This window comes from Protobothrops mucrosquamatus, unplaced genomic scaffold, assembly GCF_001527695.2.
Source record: "Protobothrops mucrosquamatus isolate PMUCROS unplaced genomic scaffold, P.Mucros_1.0 scaffold204, whole genome shotgun sequence".
NCBI lineage: Eukaryota > Metazoa > Chordata > Lepidosauria > Squamata > Viperidae > Protobothrops > Protobothrops mucrosquamatus.
In genome coordinates this window covers 201,472-221,181 of record NW_015386559.1, presented here as the reverse complement: position 1 = coordinate 221,181, position 19,710 = coordinate 201,472, and the positions used below count along the sequence as shown (strand labels likewise).

Sequence of the window (19,710 nt, the reverse complement as noted above, 5' to 3'; positions counted from 1 at the left end):
TCTGAATTTTGATCATGTGATTATGGGGATGCTGCAACAGTTGTGTGAAAAACAGTCATAAATAACTTTTTTCAGTGCCATTTTAACTTCAAATGGTAACTAAATGAATAGTTGTAAGCTGAACACTACCTGTAATCTAAAAAGTAAAATATGGAATATGCTGTGTTGACAGTTTTATCTGGAAATTTTCTTCCATTTCTGTCTTCCTTCCTGGGGTCTTGAGATGGGAGTATACCTTCCATCAGTCAGTATAACCAGAAAGCCTGATTCAGAGTAATTTTAAAAGAAGTAGGTTGGGAAGACTGATCTAACAAATGCAAAGGAGCAATGAAATTGAACGTTTTACAAAATGCAAAGATTGGGCTTCCTTTCCCTACAATCTGATCCCAATTAAAATAATCAGCTTCTATAGCTCCCCTTTTAAAAGTTTCCTTTTCTCCTGCTTTTTTTTTATTATTTTCACCTTTATAGGTCTCCTTTCTTCCAGCTACAAGCCACATTCCTTTTTCCTTACAACAATCTTGTTAAGGTAGGATAGACTTTTTTTCTTTACTGAAAAAAAATCTCAATATCTTTTACAATATAAAAGAAACAGTGGAAGCAGCTTGCAACAAAGTATTTAATTTAATTTAAGTTTTAACCTGAAGTAATCCAAAACTTGGATGCTGGGAGAAATTATTTTCGTTTTCTTGCTTGCAGAAAAGGAGTTCGACTGTTTATATTGCCCAAGAAGTTCGAATGAAAAGGAGCACATTTTATGCTTAAGAAAGGAAAATAAGACTCACATCCGGAGCCTGCTGTTCAAAAACTTTTCAGGAGAAATCGGGACTCCCACGCTCTCTCTGCTTGTGTTTGTGAGATCACCAAAAGCAATTACGAAAGAGGGACTGTCTCGGCTTGGGTGGAGTAGTTATGCAGGAGTGGCGGCGCGAAATTTGAATAAAGCTTCGCCAGCCGTTTTTCCTTTTTCCTCCAATATGGTGGAAGGTCCCGGTTGCAAGCTGAACGGGGAGAAGATCAGTAGTCGAATTGCACCGGGTCAAATCGTGAGGTGTGTGCGGGGAACTGCACTGGTCCCTTCTGCGTCGCAAGATGGAGCCTCAAAGAGAAGAGCCGCTGACGGCGTCTCGGATAAGGTTAGTAGTGCCCGAAGTTCTACCACGGAGGGGCGTGCACGAACTTCACATTCCTCCCCACGAGCTCTTGGATTGCAATTAGGCCCGAGCTGGATGGGGCAATTTCCTTTTCTGCGCTCTTCCCCGAGACAAGGGCAGCAAACCACACTGAGGAATCTTTCAAAGCATGTTTTTGTGTGTGTGCGGAATTGTAAATATGAAATTAATAGCACTAGGTAGGACCAAGAATCCATGTCACTTAATTGCCCTAACTCATTTAAATGAGGGAAAGCGGTTGTGGCAACCATGCTCTGGTGTTCGACCTTCCTGAGATGAAGTCTGTGGAGAGCAGAAAGTATTCATAAGTAGCAGGTTAGTTCCCATACCATTGAGAGGTAGGTACCTATTCACAAATACTGTTAATAATGACTAAAATCCGGAGTAGCAGAAACAGACTCTAACTGCTAGAATTCCTGTCTGAATCATTTCTTCCAAGACATTAGTGCCATTCAATAGACAGGTAACCAACTTAAACAACTCATCTAGGCTAATCCTTAGTATTTGTTTTACGGTTGGGTTAAACCTATTAAGTTATTGAATTCAAGCTATTTTGCAGATTATAAAATGGAAAATGAGTACATGCTTGATTAAAGTATCCCTAATTTTAGGCATTCCAGTTGGTTCTTTCATTAATAATTGTATGGCAAGCCTGGCCTGAATTTCATCTACATCTGATTGGCAATGTGCAGTACTGTGCAGGCTGCTATAGAGTTTGACAGCCTCTTGTTCCTAAAGATTAAGCATATGCAAGCTGCCCAGTTACTAAATAATCGTTTATCACAAGAGTCCTTTGCATATGAGAATTGCAAAAGACGTGACTGATTGATATGAGGTTAACATAACCAGCACAGTCATCTCATTCTCGGTAATCATAAGTTTTTTGACTATCAGAGAGATTTTCTGGCAGGGGTTTTTTGTGTGGCTTTTTTCTCTCCTTTCACAATACACTTAAAAAGAAATAACCAACATCTGTAATATATTCCTGTCATTAACATAATAAATCAACCGTAACAAGTCTGATTAATATAAAGAGTTGGAAGAACTCTGGCAAACATCGAACACATGTAAGAAATAATGAGGAAAGTGTCTTCCAGTCACTCCGTCTAATTAGAAAGATGGCGATTTTATTTGTTTATTATAAAGAAGTCAGTTATACAACATCCACTATAGAATAACTGCCATTACCATGCAGAAAGATCACATTCAGAAATTGGCATACATCTATATAAATATATAAACTGGGTGGGTGGACTTGTTTATTTGTTTAAAAATGTGCTAATGAGACATACTATTGGTGTAAAGGCTTAGGACAAGAGGATTTTTTTTTCTTTGCTTCCCATGTACACAGCATGCCACTTGTCTGCAAGTTTTGATCACTAGTGTTGCCAGCATAAAATTACCCTGTTGGGGCTTGTGGAACTTTATAGGGGAAAAGATGTTGGAATATAAATGAGCAGCTTGGATTAATGAGCTGTGAAGAGCTAAGCCTGAATTCTGATTGGTGGGATGGATATACCAAGAGAATTGCTGTCTCTGTCTTTGTTTGAATGCAGGCAAAGAAATGCCATTAGTCGGAACATGATCCACAAAGTGTTCATGGATTTTTAACTAGAGGAAAAATATTTGGTAGATTCTATATTTTGGTTTGTTGATTGTAGCTGAAGGTCATGGTTGGCATTCATTTTAAATATCTCAGTGCTACTACTTATGTAGATAATTTACAAGTGCATTTACGTTATATGTGCCCTGGCATTACTATCCTGCCCCACAGATAGTCCTACAACTGGGCTCAATGCTAGATATTAAACTCCTATAATCCTATAATATTGAGCTAGATGATTGGGTTTAACCAGAGATCAGTCTGCATATATAGCAGCTCATCCAGTAAAATTTTTCCTGGCTTGTATGACTTAATATTCAATACTAGTACCTAGTGCTTTTTTTGTAAAAAAAAAAAAAAAAAAAGGTGCCAGAACTCACACACATCATACAACCCGCCTTGCCTACCCACAAGGTTCCATCCAAAAAAGGTGCCGGAACTCCGTTCTTGGCGTTCTATGACAAAAAAAGCCCTGCTAGTACCTACAGTATTATAGTCCTGGTTAGGAGTATGGTTCAAAAAAAGGATGGATTATAATCTTTCATTTTTTGTGTACTGAATGGTTTTTCCTTATTGTAGCAGCAAGAAAGCATGAAATTTTCCCTCTGTAGAAATATATAATTCAGGAACACTTTATATTATCAATCTACTATTTGTTTAAAAGTGAGCTTCACTCATACATAATGTTCACAGCAAGAAAGCCCTGTCATATTTTTCTAGTCTTATTTACTGAGTGCTTGAATATTCATGGTTAAGTCAGTTGTGAGATATGTTCCCACCTGATCACCACTTGCTGGGAAGGGAAGTTGTTACAGGGATCAAAGAAGCTGCGGAAGTGCATGCAACTAAAAAAAAGTAAGCAATGATCTAACACACGGGTGTCAAACTCGCCATGATACGCGACATATTGTGATTTTTTTTGCATTGCCGCAGCTGGGGTGGGCCCAGCTACCATATGATGCAACCGGACCGTGGGCCGGCAGTTTGACACCCCTGATCTAACATATCACTAAAGAGAATATACTAAGAAGAAACTATTCCTGTGATATTCTCTTGATTTACATCTAGCTATTCACAGCTGATTCTGGCACTGAAAATTATATTCAAGAAAGCTTAAAATTATCCCTAATCACTTTCTGCTTTCATGAACCCAATGCCAATGTCTAATCGTGTCTGAAGTAATCAACTTACACCATGACCTTCAGTTTACAACATGTTTATTTCACAAAGGCATTTAAAAATTCAAAAGGAAATTAGCAACTGCGAAAACAGCAATCTTGAGTCTTTTAATTATTTACTATTGTGTATGTAGCTGGGAAGATAAAGAATGTCAGCATATTATAGTAGAATGGCAAATACTGCTAAAATATTGCTAAACGAATTGCTAAATGTCATGAAATTTGGGTTCAGCTTTTAAAATACATTTTCAACTTTTTTCCCCTCTAATTTCTGAAGGATTAAGAAAAATATATCTGCATTTTATAATTATTATAATAATAATAATAACAACAAAAACAACAAACAACAACAACAACAAAAACAACAACAACAACAACAACAACAACAACAACAATAATAATAATAATAATAATAATAATAATAATAATAATAATAATAATAATAATAATAATATAAAGTTGGAAGGAACCTTGCAGGTCATCTAGTCCAACCCCCTGCTCAGGTAGGAAACCCTATACCATTTCAGACAAATGGCTGTCCAGTCTCTTCTTAAAAACTTCCAGCATTGGAGCATTCATAGGTTCTGGAGGAAAATTGTTCCACTGATTAATTGTTCTAACTGTCAGGAAATTTCTACTTAGTTCTAGGTTGCTTCTCTTTTCGATTAGTTAACATCCACTACTTCTTGTCCTGCTTTCAGGTGCTTTGGAGAATAGCTTGACTCCCTCTTCTTTGTGGCAACCCCTGAGATATTGGAACACTGCTATCATGTCACCCCTCGTCCTTCTCTTCATTAAACTAGACATTCCCAATTCCAGCAACCGTTCCTTGTATGTTTTAGCCTCCAGTCCCCTAATCATCTTTGTTGCTCTTCTCTGTACTCTTTCTAGAGTCTCAACATCTTTTTTACATCGTGGTCACCAAAACTGGATGCAGTATTCCAAGTGTGGCCTTACCAAGGCATTGTAAAGTGGTATTAACACTTCACCTGAACTTGATTCTATCCCTCTGTTAATGCAGCCTAGCACTATGTTGGCTTTTTTGGCAGCTGCAGCACACTGCTGGCTCATATTTAAGTGATTGTCCACTAGGACTCCGAGATCCCTCTCACAGTTACTACTATTGAGCAAGGTACCACCTATACTGTACCTGTGCATTTGGTTTTTCTTGCCTAAATGTAGAACCTTACTTTTTTCACCATTGAATTTCATTTTGTTAGATAGTGCCCAATGTTCAAGTCTGTCAAGATCCTTCTGTATCTTAAGCCTATCTTCTGCAGTGTTGGCTATTCCTGCCAGCTTGATGTTGTCTGCAAATTTGATAAGTTCCCCATCTATCCCCTCATCCAAATCATTGATGAAGATGCTAAATAGTACTGGGCCCAGAACAGAGCCCTGGGGCACCCCACTGCACACTTCCCTCCATGTAGATGCAGTTCCATTGAGGACCACACACTGAGTACGGCCGGTCAGCCAGCTGTGAATGCATCTGGTGGTGATGCTATCTTACCCACATTTTGTATATATGGAATCTTTGCCTAATGCTCTTACCTCACAATTGCAATTTTGATATTAGAATTCTTTTCCTATAGTCCATTAAAATCAACTTATAATCTAAATAAGCAGTATTATTTAGTTATTTGAGTTTTTAGATGTCAGCTTTCTGTCAATAGTGGTAATTGCTTTGAGTGAATGGATACATTTCCTTTCCTTTCTCCTATGAGTTTCATAGGCAATTAGCAAATAAATATGAATATAGTTCACTACCAAGTATGTTTACATATTCTTATAGGCATTCAGCTGTAAAAATAGATTATGAAATAATGAGATAGAATCTGTATTGCATCTGAAAATATCCTCACATTACATATTATTTTTCTAAAGTTTCCTGTCTGAATTGCTTGGGAACAAGATTGTTTTTCCTTCTCTCAGATATCCAACTACAACACTTGAGAATAGTATTTAAAGATGGTTTCTTTAAGAATTCCAAAATTGCTTGATTCGTTGACATCCAGCTTCTAAACTAATATGAATATAGCATTTATGTTAGCATTTTTATGAAAACCTGTTGTTTATTAAAGTATGAATTACCTTTCAAACCATACATCTCTATATGATACAATGTTAAATACATATCTTCTACACAGTAGTCAAATATAAAACATTAGCAAGTGTTTATAAGTAGGACAGTAGTTTTCAGATTCTACATAATTTGAATTTGATCTTGTTCTTGGATCACACCAAAATAACACTCCAGTGGGTACTGACAAAGGAGGGCCTCAGCTGATGAACATAAAAGACAGACTAATATTATAGGATCTATATTGAATGATATTATCAATGCTGTGACTTTTTCATTGCTTGCATTTACCTATGTCACCATCATGCCTTGACCTCAGCAATGCCTATGATGTGCCATTATCATTTGCAGACATCACTGAGATTTTTTTAATATCTGACATAATTTTGACATCACCATGTTTCCAGGCTTCCAACTAGATAAATAAGAGGTCAGCAGACCCCCAACTCTTTCATTTGAAGAAAAAGAAGAAACAAATTTGCACTTGTATGCCAAGTCTCTATATTCAATCACAGCCTTTCTTGCCAAGCATATGAAATCCTGTTCCTCATAAGCTAGCCAGCTTCAGTTATTCTTGCTTTCCTGGATAGAAATAATTATATACCCATAATAAGGTCGTTTTTTATCTCCATTGGGCCTATTCTGCCCTGAAGTCTTTCCATATGTTTTGTAGTTCTTAATTATTGTAATGTTAATTATTTTAACTTGGGTGATGCCCAAATGGGATATGGAAGAAGGGATACATGTCAGCCAAGCGGAGCTTAGGCAAAGTTTCAGTGAGATCTTTTGGATTCCTGCTGTAAAGCACTGGATGGTGTTTTCCACGATAGCTGTGATGTATTAAAAAGTGATGGTAGCAAAACCAGAGAAGCGAACCAATTATTTTAGAAATGACTTAGAATAGATGCGGCCAAGGTGGGATAGGAATTGACAAAGAAAATATCAAATATTATGTCAGCATTGTTTTGTACTGACTGAGTAAATAATGCTTTAACTCAGTGGTGAGGAAACTAGACTTTTTTTATATACTGTTGGCATAAGGTCAGTTCTTTCTGTATCCTATATAGTAGTCCTTGACTTAGGCAACCATTCATTTAGTGCCCGTTCAAAGTTACAACACTGAAAAAAAGTGACCTATGATTATTTTATCACATGACTGTTATAGCATCCCCATAGTCATGTGATCAAAATTCAGGTGCTTGGCAACTGGCATGTATATGACAGTTGCACTGTCCTGAGGTCATGGGATCACTATTTTTAACCTTCTAGTCAACTTCTAACAAGCAAAGTCAAAAGGGAAAGCCAGAATCACTTAGTGACCACATCATTCACTTAACTGCAGTGATTCACTTAACAATTGTGATAAAAAAGGTCATGAAATAAGGCACAACTCACTTAACAACTGCCTTGCTTAGCAACAAAAATTTTGGGCTCAATTGTTGTCATATATTGAGAACCACCTGAAATGAATTATGTCTCATAAATGGATAAATGTGAAAACAAACTTAAACTTATTTCCTAACATTTATTTTGTTAATATTTTCAAACTGTTTAGATTTCCGGAAATAAGAATTTATGCCAGAGTTTCTTAAAGGTGCTTAATAGATGTATGTACTATGGCGTGGAAACTTTGGGGAAAGAACTTTTCATGTATTTTGGAGAAAAAACCTTAAGGTGAGAAAGATATATTCTTAACTTGTATAATTCAAAGTAATTATCATGACTTATTTATCCTTCTCGGAAAATTATTTTCTTCTTGCCCAGATACAAAGTAAACATTTGATTGTACCAGCTATATTAAAGACTATGAACTTCATAAGTATGAACATGACTTAGCATAAATTGTAGTACTACAGTAAGGAAATAGACACCTCCCCGCCATTTTATGGATCATGAGCCAATCAAACCCATAGTATTTCAAAAAATGAAAAAAAAAATGGAATCAGGAAACTACAGACCTATCAGCCTGACCTCAATACCTGGGAAGATCTTGGAAAAGATAATCAAGCAATGAATCAGCGAACACCTAGAGGCAAACAAAGTCATTACCAAAAGCCAACATGGGTTTGTCAGAAACAGATCATGCCAAACAAATCTTACTGCATTTTTTTTACCAGGTGACAAAATTAGTGGACCAGAGGAATGCTGTGGATATCATTTACTTGGACTTCAGTAAGGCATTTGATAAAGTAGACCACAACCTACTGCTTGATAAGATAGAAAAATGTGGGGTAGACAGCATCACCACCAGATGGATTCGTAGCTGGCTAACTAGCCATACTCAGGGTGTGGTCCTCAGTGAAACTGCATCTGCATGGAAGGAAGTCTGTAGTGGGGTGCCCCAGGGCTCTGTTCTGGGCCCAGTACTATTCAACATCTTCATCTTTGGATGAGGGGATAGATGGGGAACTTATCAAATTTGCAGACGACACCAACTGGCAGGAATAGCCAACACTCCAGAAGATAGACTTAATATACAGAAGGATCTTGACAGACTTGAACATTGGGCACTATCTAACAAACTGAAATTCAGTGATGAAAAAAGTAAGGTTCTACATTTAGGCAAGAAAAACCAAATGCACAGGTACAGTATAGGTGGTACCTTGCTCAATAGTAGTAACTGTGAGAAGGAGCTCGGAGTCCTAGTGGACAATCACTTAAATATGAGCCAGCAGTGTGCTGCAGCTGTCAAAAAAGCCAACACAGTGCTAGGCTGCATTAACAGAGGGATAGAATCAAGCTCATGTGAAGTGTTAATACCACTTTACAATGCCTTGGTAAGGCCACACTTGGAATACTGCATCCAGTTTTGGTCACCACGATCTAAAAATGATCTCTGTACTCTAGAAAGAGTACAGAGAAGAGCAACAAAGATGATTAGGGGACTGGAGGCTAAAACAAAGAAGGAACGGTTGCTGGAATTGGGAATGTCTAGTTTAATGAAGAAAAGGACGAGGGGTGACATGATAGCAGTGTTCCAATATCTCAGGGGTTGCCACAAAGAGGGAGTCAAGCTATTCTCCAAAGCACCTGAAGGCAAGACAAGAAGCAATCGATGGAAACTAACCAAAGAGAGAAGCAACCTAGAACTAAGGAGAAATTTCCTGATAGTTAGAACAATTAATCAGTGGAACAATTTTCCTCCAGAAGCTGTGAATGCTCCAACGCTGGAAGTTTTTAAGAAGAGACTGGACAGCCATTTGTCTGAAATGGTTTAGGGTTTCCTGCCTGAGCAGGAAAGGTCCCTTCCAACTTTATTATTACTATTATTATTGTTGTGTTATTATTATTATTTTAGACCCCACTAAAATCACATGTGTATGTTTAAGTCTTCCAGTAAATAAATGTTTAGTTTAGCTGTCCCACGCTTGTATATTTATATGAATTAGCTTTAACCAAACAATTTCTAAGATAAAGTTGACATCAAGAACAATTATATTTCTTTTTTATTTATTTCTCACATTTATAGTCACTCATCTCACACGAAGTGACTTTTCAGACACATTCTTGCAGGCATGGTTTGTTGAATCACATGCCAATGTTGAGGGCACTTTGGTGTTTGGGACCTAATGGGCACATTCTTTTCCCTTCTATCAGTCCACTTAAAAAAAAAGCAGACATGTCTTTTTAAAAGTATTTTTAACATGTTCTTAGTTCTTTGTTTTCCTCAGTTAATAGCGTACAGTTGGGAAGACAAGAGGTCTTTTTTTAGACTCTGACTTTATCATTTGTAAAGGGCTTTTGAACAGTTGGGGAAATGGTTAACACCTGAGGCAAGAAACCAGGAGACCCTGAATTCTAGTTCTGCTTTAGGCATGAAGTCTAGGCTTGGGCTGACCACTCAGCTCTAGGAAGAACACAAGAGCAAACTACTTCTGAAATCTTGCCAAGTAAACTGGTCCAGGCAATTACTGGGACTTTTGTTTTGGCACCAAAACAAGAGAAAGAAAGAAAAGAAAAAGGAAAGAAAGAAAAAGGGTGATGGTGATGGCATTAGGCTGAAGGCCAAATGAAATTAGGTCAATGATTATAGCATGCTATTAATCAGAACCAGAATTGCATTTGAGTAGTCATAAAGCTAGAAAAAGTTTTGAATAAAATATATTTTAAAATACATTTCTCTTCTAGGATCCACTTTGGAATGAATGGTTCTTTGCGTATAAATCCAGATGCAAGCCAAAAGAGAAGTATAGCACTAGCAGCCTTAGAAATACAATTTACTACTGATTTGATTTGTTTCTACGATGCAGCTGTAGAGCTTAGGTAAAGCAACATATGTTTTACTGGAATATCTTTCATCCAGGAAGGAAAATATTGCCATTCTAAGTCAACTGTGGGAGCTTGCTTAAATCTACTGAAAATATGCTTAATTCTAGTAGTTCACTTCATTTGCTTTATATAGATTGATTGTGACTAGATGGAGAAAAGAGGTTTTTAAAATCCCAGTGCATGTTTAAATTGTATATTTAATGACAAAGCCACTCCCTTGATTCATACTTGGCAATCTCTATTATAAGTTACAGTCCCCTTTTACTCATAAATGTTTGTATGTATTAAGCTCTAGTGTTGTATTCATAAAAAAGTTAGGGTAATTGATTTTTAAACCATGTTTGATTAAAAATACACCTAAAAATCACCCAGCAGAAATTTTGTTTAAGCTATTAATATTTAGCATGAGTATTATAAGAATGAGCAGGTGGCAAACATTCTTTATAAATGCATGCCCTACTTCTTTGTCTCTCTAAGTCCCCTATATGTTGATTAACAACTTGCTCTTGATCATGCTTGTTAAGAAATCATTCCTACTAAGTTCCTTGCAAGCATACTTGGGAGTAAGTCCCATTCACTTATATCCTGTCATGTTTTATGGGGTTAATTATTTTTAATTTACTGCAGCTTATGTATTTACATATGATGTGATTTCTGCTTTAGGTATTATGGTTAATTGAAAACAGGAGCTAAAACTGATTTCTCCATGGTTCCAACAAAGGAGGAGAAATGGGAAAGTTGTGAAAATCCAAGAGTCAGATAATCTTATTACTGATAAGCCATTGTTTCTTGTATTATCTTTGAACTTAGCTATTCTATGATTGAAATATCTACTATTTTGAAAACACCTAAGTCTTTGCTAAATCTTTGTTCCCTTGACCCATTTTTCATTTTCGGGTACGGAAGATAAAAGCTAAAACAAACAAAAATTAATCATTTCCTTCCACCTGCCCCCCATTTTAGTTCAAGGCTGTTTCGTCCTCAGTTCAGCTTGGTTTTGACAATTTTAATCATTTTTACAATTTCCATACCTACTTCTTTCCTTCCTTTTTTTCCTGTTTTGCTACTTTTGTAGTCCAGCGTTCCATCTACTATTGCATTAAAGTCTCCCATTAAACAAATATTTTGATATTCCAATTCCACTATTTTTTTGTGTAATTTTTGATAAAATTCTTCGTGTTTGTTATTAGGAGCATATATTGGTACCATCAATATTTGTTTTTGATTTATTATTTCCACCATTAATATTCTTCCCTCTTCATCTGCATAGATTTGTTTGTGGTTCATTATCTCTTTGATATATAAAGCTATTCCTCTTTTCTTTTGTTGTACTAGTGAGAAGTGAAGTTTCCCGATTTTCGGTTGTTCCAACAGGTTGTAATGTTGTCTTTTAATATGTGTTTCTTGGAGACAAACTATATCCATTTTTAATTTCCGTAGTCATGTAAAAAAAATAATCCTTTTTGCGGGGGAGTTCAATCCATTTATATTCATTGAAAGAATCCCATTTTCCTTCTCCATCTTCTTCAGTTATATTTAGGTTTTATTCTCCTAGTTGTTCTTATGTCTTTGTTCTCTTGCTTTTGCCTCATCTTCTTCCCTTAGTTTAGCTGCTCCTTCTATTGCTATCTCTTCCTGTTTTTTTGCTTCTCTCTCTGCATGCAATTCCGGATTTTTCCCTTCCAAAAATGCTTTGTATGTCTCATAAAATTCCATTGCCTTGAGTGGTGTCCAATCTGTTTCTTTTCATGTCTCAATTAATTAAAATCACTTCTGGAATCAGCCATCTGAAGTTCACTCCTTTTTCAATTAATTTTCTGGTCAGGAATTGGTATTCTCTTCTTGAATCTCTTATCCTCCTGTGGAGCTGCTTCAGCACTACAATTTCCTTTTCTTTATAATGCAGAGGATAATCTCTCGCTCTTAATATCTCATCTCTTATAGATCTTTTGATGAATCTAACATGTACTTCTCTAGGGACTTTATTTCTCCTCACATAGCTTGAATTGACTCAAAATATCTGGTCTATCTCTCCTTCAATTTTCTGTTTCCCGATTTCCAGTGCTTCAGCCAATAGCTCTATCATCAAATCTGCAAGATTCTCTTCCTTATCCTCCGTTATGTTTTGAAATTGTAAAAAATAAGATGCCTTTTCCATTTCCAAAACTGCCATTGAATCTTCCAGTTCTCTATTTGCCTGCATCAACCTCTGATTTTCATCTTTTATTTCTGCTATCTTCTGATCAGTCTCTACTGATTTTCTTCTATTTTCTGAATTCTTTGTTTCATTCTTTGTGACCATCTGTCAGAAGCTTTCTAGTTGAGAGTTTATGTTATGAATTTCTTGATTCATTTTATCAAAGTTGTCTTTTGTCTCCTCATGGTTTTTCCTTGTATCTTCTTTGTGGGAGGAGATTGCCTCTTGAATTGCTTGTAATGCCACTTGCATCTCCTTCTGAAAATTGTTAGATTTTTCTTGTTGAAGCATTGATTTGATTGATCTCTGATACACAGTGCTTGCAGAAGTGGAGGACGGAGCTGAGGGCGTTTTCTTGCCAGTTTTAGACAGTTTTAATTCCAACCCCCCCAAGTTTTTTTATCAACTCTAATACTTTTCCCTTATACCAACCATTAATCTTGTATTCAGTACCACAATATATCATTTAAATTTGTCTTAAATAACTCTTATAGTTCTTGTCTATAGTCTCTATAATCCAATAAACCCCCTGAAAAAGAAGGGAGAACAAAGAAGAAGAAAAAAATTGTAATCCACTTCTGTTTGTGAGCAGTTGTCCAAAATCGAAGATTATCGCTCAGTCAAAATTTATAATCTGCAAGGTCCTACTACTCCAAATTAATAGTCCATAGGGCCTTCTCCAAAGAAAATCACCAACAGTTAAGCTTCCACTGTCCTTAAGTAGTTCTGAGACTAAAAGTTTATAATCCAATAGGCTCCCAGACAACAAGAAGAAAAAGAGAAAAAACAAAAGGAAAAAGGAAAAAAAAGAAAAAAATGGGGAGAGGGAAAAAAGTTTATAATCCACTTCTATCTTCTGACTCCAGCTCTAACCAATTGTCCCAACATGTGAAGTTACCAATCTGCCAAAATTATAATCCAAAATGTCTTACCGTAGATAGTTACTTGCCATTCAGTCTGTCTCTAAATAGTTTATAAAATTACAAGTCAAACAATATTTATAATCCGAGGAAACCAGATGGCTTCAAACTAGTTTGTAGTTTTAGTTCTAATTCATCCTGCAGAAAAGACAGCCCAAAAGGTTTTTCTCTTTTTTCAGCTGCAATTTGCAAGGTTATGAAATTCAGAAACAAAGAGTTTAGTCTGTTATCTATGTCTAGGCTTCAGGCCAAGTTCCCTCACTCCAGACAAAATATAAATAGAGCTTGGTGTAGTTCTTTTTTTTTTCACCACTAGATGTCATTAGGTATCCGTTTTGTAATTTTCCAACCAAAAAATATTTTTTTCTTTAAGTTTTGCTCCAATACTCTCCAAGAAAGGTAAGAAAAACTCCCCCAACTTTTTTTCTTTCTATTGTGTCCAAATTAATTTTATAGTCTCTCTATTTTCCCCCAAGAAAGCTTAAACTGCCGCTTTTATTCTGGGAGAGGGGGTGAAAAAAGGGGGAAAAAACCTTTTAGTTCTGGGAGTTTCCTTGCTTTCAGATCGGGTTTTTTTTTCAAGAATAGGTTTTAAAATCGTAGAGGAAGGAAAACAATCTCACCCAGATTCAAACATGTTGCTTGCCCTTGTTAAATACCACTTTTTTTTCTCTGGAGGTCAGCAGCTTCCGACTGGCTGTATGGGTACAGCCAGTCTTTCTCCTGTTGGTTCTGAGGGCTTCCTTGGATCAAGCAGATCGATCGCCATCTCCCCACGATCTACAACGGTCCCCTTTCGTCACCTCTCCAGGGCAACTTCAGGCCCTTTTCAGGCCCCCAGCAGGAAGAAATTGGGCGCAGGAGGCAGAGTCCTGCTTCCCTGCGTCCATCTTACCGCGATATCAAAACCAGAAGTCATACCTACTTCTTAATTATTTAACATATTCATAAAACCACAGAGTGAAATTATCTGTCAGTTTGGGCTCAGGTTAAGTCAGTATGCTGATGATAACTAATTGTATATTTTGATCCGGGTTGCCTGGAGGCTGTGTGAACATGGCCAAATCCTGCCAGTGCTGAGCGGCTGAAGCAATTTGTGCCCGTTTCCAGGGACTTTCTTTAATCTTGAATTGGTTTGTACTTCTCCACTTGGGCCTGGTATGAACCCATGGAGTCATTTTGGATTCATAGCTCCAGCTTGATGTTGTGGCTGAAACACCACAGAAATCTACCTGTTAAGATTCTTCAGACAGACACTTATTCCCTAGTCACCTTACAATGGCTCTTGCAATGTGCTTTGCATAAGTTGCCCATGAAGACCTCTTGGAAGCTACAGCTAGTCCAGAATGCAGTCCTGCAGGCAGTGATGGGTATACAGTATGGTGCAATTGAGGAACCACCTATCTCTGTTTATGCCTGGCCAGTGGAGTTGGGCAGAATAAGTATGCTTTAGATCCCTTAAAAAAGAATCATTTATTAGCACTCGGGAAGCCTGCCTTCACTGTTGCAATGCCTGACCTCTGGAATGGCTTCCATCCAAAGACCCATGCAGGTATTATCTGATAACATTCAGCTATTCTCTGAGGCCATGGGGGGAAGTGGTGGTTAGTCCCCATAAGATATTTTATTTTAGGCAGAGTTTGCCTTCTGGGCAGTTATGATCTGACAATTATTTTTATTTTTAATCCTACAGAAACACAGTTGAATGTGAAGAAAAAATTAGAATGCTGGGAGATTTAGATGTCTGCTGTTCAAAATTTAGCTTCCAAAGAGCAGAAAGTGAGATTAAGAAGCAAAAGGGCCGTATGTTATGTGATGTATTGCTTGATCAGGCAGTTCTACCTGGAGTGGGAAATATCATAAAGAATGAAGCACTTTATGACAGTGGTCTGCATCCAATTGTTAAAGTATGTAAAATATTTCTAGTTGCTTTCAGTTGTATTTTACATTTTGCTTACGATGATTTAGGTCTTGAGCTCCTAAAAGAAAATTGTAGCGTGCACAATGACCACTCTGTTACATTGTAAATAAAATGTTTCTATGAGGAATTAATTGAAATCTTACCTTCCATAGATAATCCCAACAGGTAATTTATATTCAAAATCAAAATCATGGTCATTGACCAATGATTACCAATTTCATAACAAAAATTTAAAGAAGTTAGTTTCCTGTATATGATTGCTATATTAAAATCCCAGTAGGTTTGTTATTGTCAGTGTTTCTTGTATTGTTAAGATAGGTTCATCTATTATCCAGTCATCAAAATCTCTTTAAGGAAAGACACTGTTATATAAAGCAAAGAGCCATGGCTTCACTGTAGCTTTTTAAAACCAATGTTCCAAATTACAGGTTTGCCAATTAACAGATAAGCAAATATGCCATTTGGTGAAAATGACTCGGGATTTCTCACTTCTCTTTTATAAGGTAGGGGAAAAAATCTTTTCTAAGAATTTGGCAAAAAGAAAAAAAAATACAAGCTGAATATGCAGCCTTAAAGTAAATGTTACTTAAAATTTTCAGTATTATTCCATTAACTGATAAAAGGATTTTTCCTCCCTTGTACATTGTTAAATACAAACCTGTTTAATTTTTTTTAGGATATGGAGCTAAAATAATATATGAACTTACACATTAAAAATAGTGAAAGTAGCCTTTTTGGAACTATGTCACTGGATACCAGAGAGAAGAATCCTATGATGTAATATTCCAGGTCATTAAAAATTATCTTTCTAAAGAAAGTTTGCACTTCCAGAGGAAGAGTTCTAACCCTTAAATATGATATTTTATATTTGAACTTTTATTAGAGCAGAGATATGTAATTTTTAAAAACCTTTGCAGGCTAAACATGTTGTACTCTATTAAATTTGGTGATTGGAGAAATGCTACTTAATCCAACTTCTCCTGGACAATGTTTAGAAGATTTTAATGCAACTGACAGATATCACTAGAGAACCTCTTCCCTTAAAAGAGGCAAAGAAAAGAATAAATAATTTATTTTGTCCATTACAGCTAAAAGAAGGTTTTTCAATTTATTTGTAAGTTCTTTTCAGTTATTGCAAGATAAATATGATTTGAGGTGAGCTGCATCTTTGGCTTTTGAAGACACATAAATAATAATGGTCTATTCCAGTGTTGCAAGATGAGATTGCCAGTAAGTAAACATTACAGAGTGTATAAACGCCCCATTTGCTGCCAGTGCAGTGGAAAGATCACAGTATGTCGATTAGGAGAGAACAACAGAATGACCTATTTCTGCTCACAGTGCCAAAACGACAAACCTCAGCCTGGGGATTTGGGGTAAGTCTTTACAGGTAATTCACTTAGTGACTATTCAAAGTTACAATGGCACATTAAAAAGTGACTTATGACTGTTTTTTCACACTTATGACCATTGTAGCACCTCCATATTCATGTGAACCAAATTTAACCTCTTGGCAACTGACTCATATTTATGACGGTTGCAGTCTCCCAGGGTCATGTGATTACCTTTTGCAACCTTCTGACAAGCAAAGTCAATGGGGAAGCCATGTAACTGCTACAGTGATTCACTTAACAACAGTGGCATGAAAGGTCATAAAATGGGGCAAAACCTACTTAACAACGGTCTTACCTAGCAACATAAATTTTGGGCGCAATTGTGGTTGTATGTCAAGGACCTTATTACCTTTAGAAGTATTTCACAAATTATTTCAGTACAATTTAATATTTGAATTTTAAAGAGGATTTTTTTTCTTGGTCTTCTCCCTCTTTTCGTATTAGTTGGGTTGTCTGCTCAGCCAGTGAAATCACAGCAGCTTATATTGAACCATTACAATTGGGGAACGGAATAGAAGAGAAAGAGGAGAGAATTTTTTATTGGCCAAGTGTGATTAGACACACAAAGAATTTGTTTCTGGTGCATAATCCATAGAGCAGTAGGCCATTTGCCAAGATAGAGCCACAAATATTCATCAGTAATTCTGATAATGCAAGGTTTTGGATTTTTTTTCCTTAAAGAAAATCAAGTGAGCTCTGAGGAATAGTACTAGTCCAGTTCCTTTCATTGAATATCTAAGCTGGCGAATTTAGCAGCAGACCATTTTTCTTATGAATGGCTGTTAAACCTAGAGCAAAATCTACCTTTCTTGCCACTGAACTGTATTTGTTGGAAAAGGCCCATTGTTCAAGGCTATCAAAATCCTTCTGAACCTTGAGTCTGTTTTTAAGGTGTTAGCAATCCCCCCAGCTTTGTGTCACTGCAGATTTGTTGGACATCCCTTACACTCATATAAGCAATTATGAAAATATTGACAATCACCAGGTCCAGGACAGAAGCTCAAGTATGCTGCATATTTCTTTCCAAGTAAGTTAGATAAGATAGGATAGATAACCTTTATTGTCATTTTTTTACTGTGGGCGCACTAGCACACATTAAAAATGAAATTCTGTTGCCTGTTCTCAAAACTATACACATACATAACATACATAAACATGCTATATACAACATGTGTATATACCTACACCCTTACATATAAATATTAATCACCGTCCATCTTGAATATATAGCATTGAACCAATAAGGACCATTCACTGAATATGGTTGTTCAACCAACTGAATCTATCTGGCCTCCTTCCTTCATCCCACAGCAGACAGCCAAGAAGAAGTAGTTTAAGTGGCTGGCCATTCAACAGGGAGTCTTGTTCTGGAGAAGCTGCTCAGAAGTCAGAAGAAGAGTGGGCTTGCATTCTCTGCACTCTAATAAACAAGCCTTCTGTGAAAATATGTGATGCATGCCTGACTCCACGGCCCAAAGGTATTATAGGCTTTATGATTGCCTATTTGCATCACTATGTAATGCAACACCAATAACCTAAAGATTATTTTTATTCTCACATGTAATGTGTGTAATATGATTTAACATACTAAGGTTTCAGTTCTATATTGTTTTCTCTGATAGTTCAGTCTGAAATTATATATCAATGGACACATATATCATTAATTTGCTGTTTGTGCAGCTCCGTATTATTTACTGTTGATATATATTTTCTTTTTGCTGCAAATGCTTTCTAATATGTATGTACTGCACTTCGCATTTTTTATTACAACAAACTTTGGTCCAACGTTACTGCTATTCTACATGCCATTAGCAACATGAAGTTCGTATTGTTAATTTTAATTAACAATAAAATGGCAAATGTCTTCTTATGGATCTTGTAAAAGAGCAGCACAGGGGTATAATCCTGTCTCTTGAGAAAGGAAGAAAATTTAGAAGAAATTCTCTTTGAAACAAACCATGATGGGGGAAAATAAGAAATCTTGAGCTGAGACTTGTGCTTAAAATCTGAATTATAAACCCAGGCACTTTAGGAACAATTGTTTGCGTTAAAATGGAATGTTCTTTTTATAACTCAAATCTATATTTTCACAGCCGTTCTATGATCCTCTGCTGAATGAATTATTCAGTTGAACTTTCTGTACTTTTTGTGGGTCTCAGCACTTTCTGAATTGCCAAACCAAATGTTTCATACATTTGAAAAGAAATACATTTGCAGGAAGGGAGAAAATATTTCCTTTTATAGCTAGAAGGGGCCATTGCTGTATTTCACTTTATTGATATTTCTTGAATACTAGAGTCTGCGCACTGAGAAGTGCTTAAACCTAGCAATAAAATATTTGAGATTCTAAATTTCAATCCATAAAATGCTTAAGATTCTGGAGCACAGAGATTCTGAAGCATTGAGATTCTCAGTGGAGATATGTTCAGACTGCCATTTGTAGTATATCCCACTCTCTTCGCAATAGCTGTGTTCAATATTGCCTTCCACTACCTGGGGCAGTATTCAGCAATAGTCTTAAGCTTCTAATCTTCAAAGCACACACTCCTTTTTTTTTTTTTTTCAAAAGATTTTTTATTGTTTTCAGCATAAAAAAAAAAGAACACATCACAAGTACATCACAATTGGAAACCCCCCCCCACCCCCCACCCGGACTTCCCAAACCTAATCCCAGGATACTATTCAACTAAAAATAACCTTATATTAATATCCCTAACTCCACAAAGTATAATTCTACATAAGTAGGTGAAATATATGTATATGTATAAAGAAAAAAATTTTTTTTTTTATCTAAAAACCTAACCTATATTCCACCATTCTATGCTTATTTTGAATATAAACAATCCATCTTCTCCATATTGATAAAAATTGTTCATTTGAGTGATCCTTCAAATAAGCCGAAATCTTTGCCATTTCAGCAAGATGCGAAACCTTCACTCTCCAGTCCTCTATTGTAGGTAAAACTTTACTCTTCCA

General features: G+C 36.3%; 1 protein-coding gene across 1 annotated transcript in view; it reads left to right on the top strand.

Annotated features, from left to right (window-relative positions):
• The first annotated feature begins 977 nt into the window (after nt 1–977).
• Nucleotides 978–19,710, top strand: part of NEIL3 (nei like DNA glycosylase 3) — a 31,178-nt gene continuing 12,445 nt past the window's right edge. The window contains exons 1-7 of the mRNA XM_029283731.1: nt 978–1,124; nt 7,589–7,707; nt 10,162–10,296; nt 15,113–15,326; nt 15,769–15,843; nt 16,550–16,716; nt 18,046–18,212. Of these exons, the coding sequence (XP_029139564.1) occupies nt 978–1,124; nt 7,589–7,707; nt 10,162–10,296; nt 15,113–15,326; nt 15,769–15,843; nt 16,550–16,716; nt 18,046–18,212 (1,024 nt within the window). The remainder of the gene's footprint in view (nt 1,125–7,588; nt 7,708–10,161; nt 10,297–15,112; nt 15,327–15,768; nt 15,844–16,549; nt 16,717–18,045; nt 18,213–19,710) is intronic.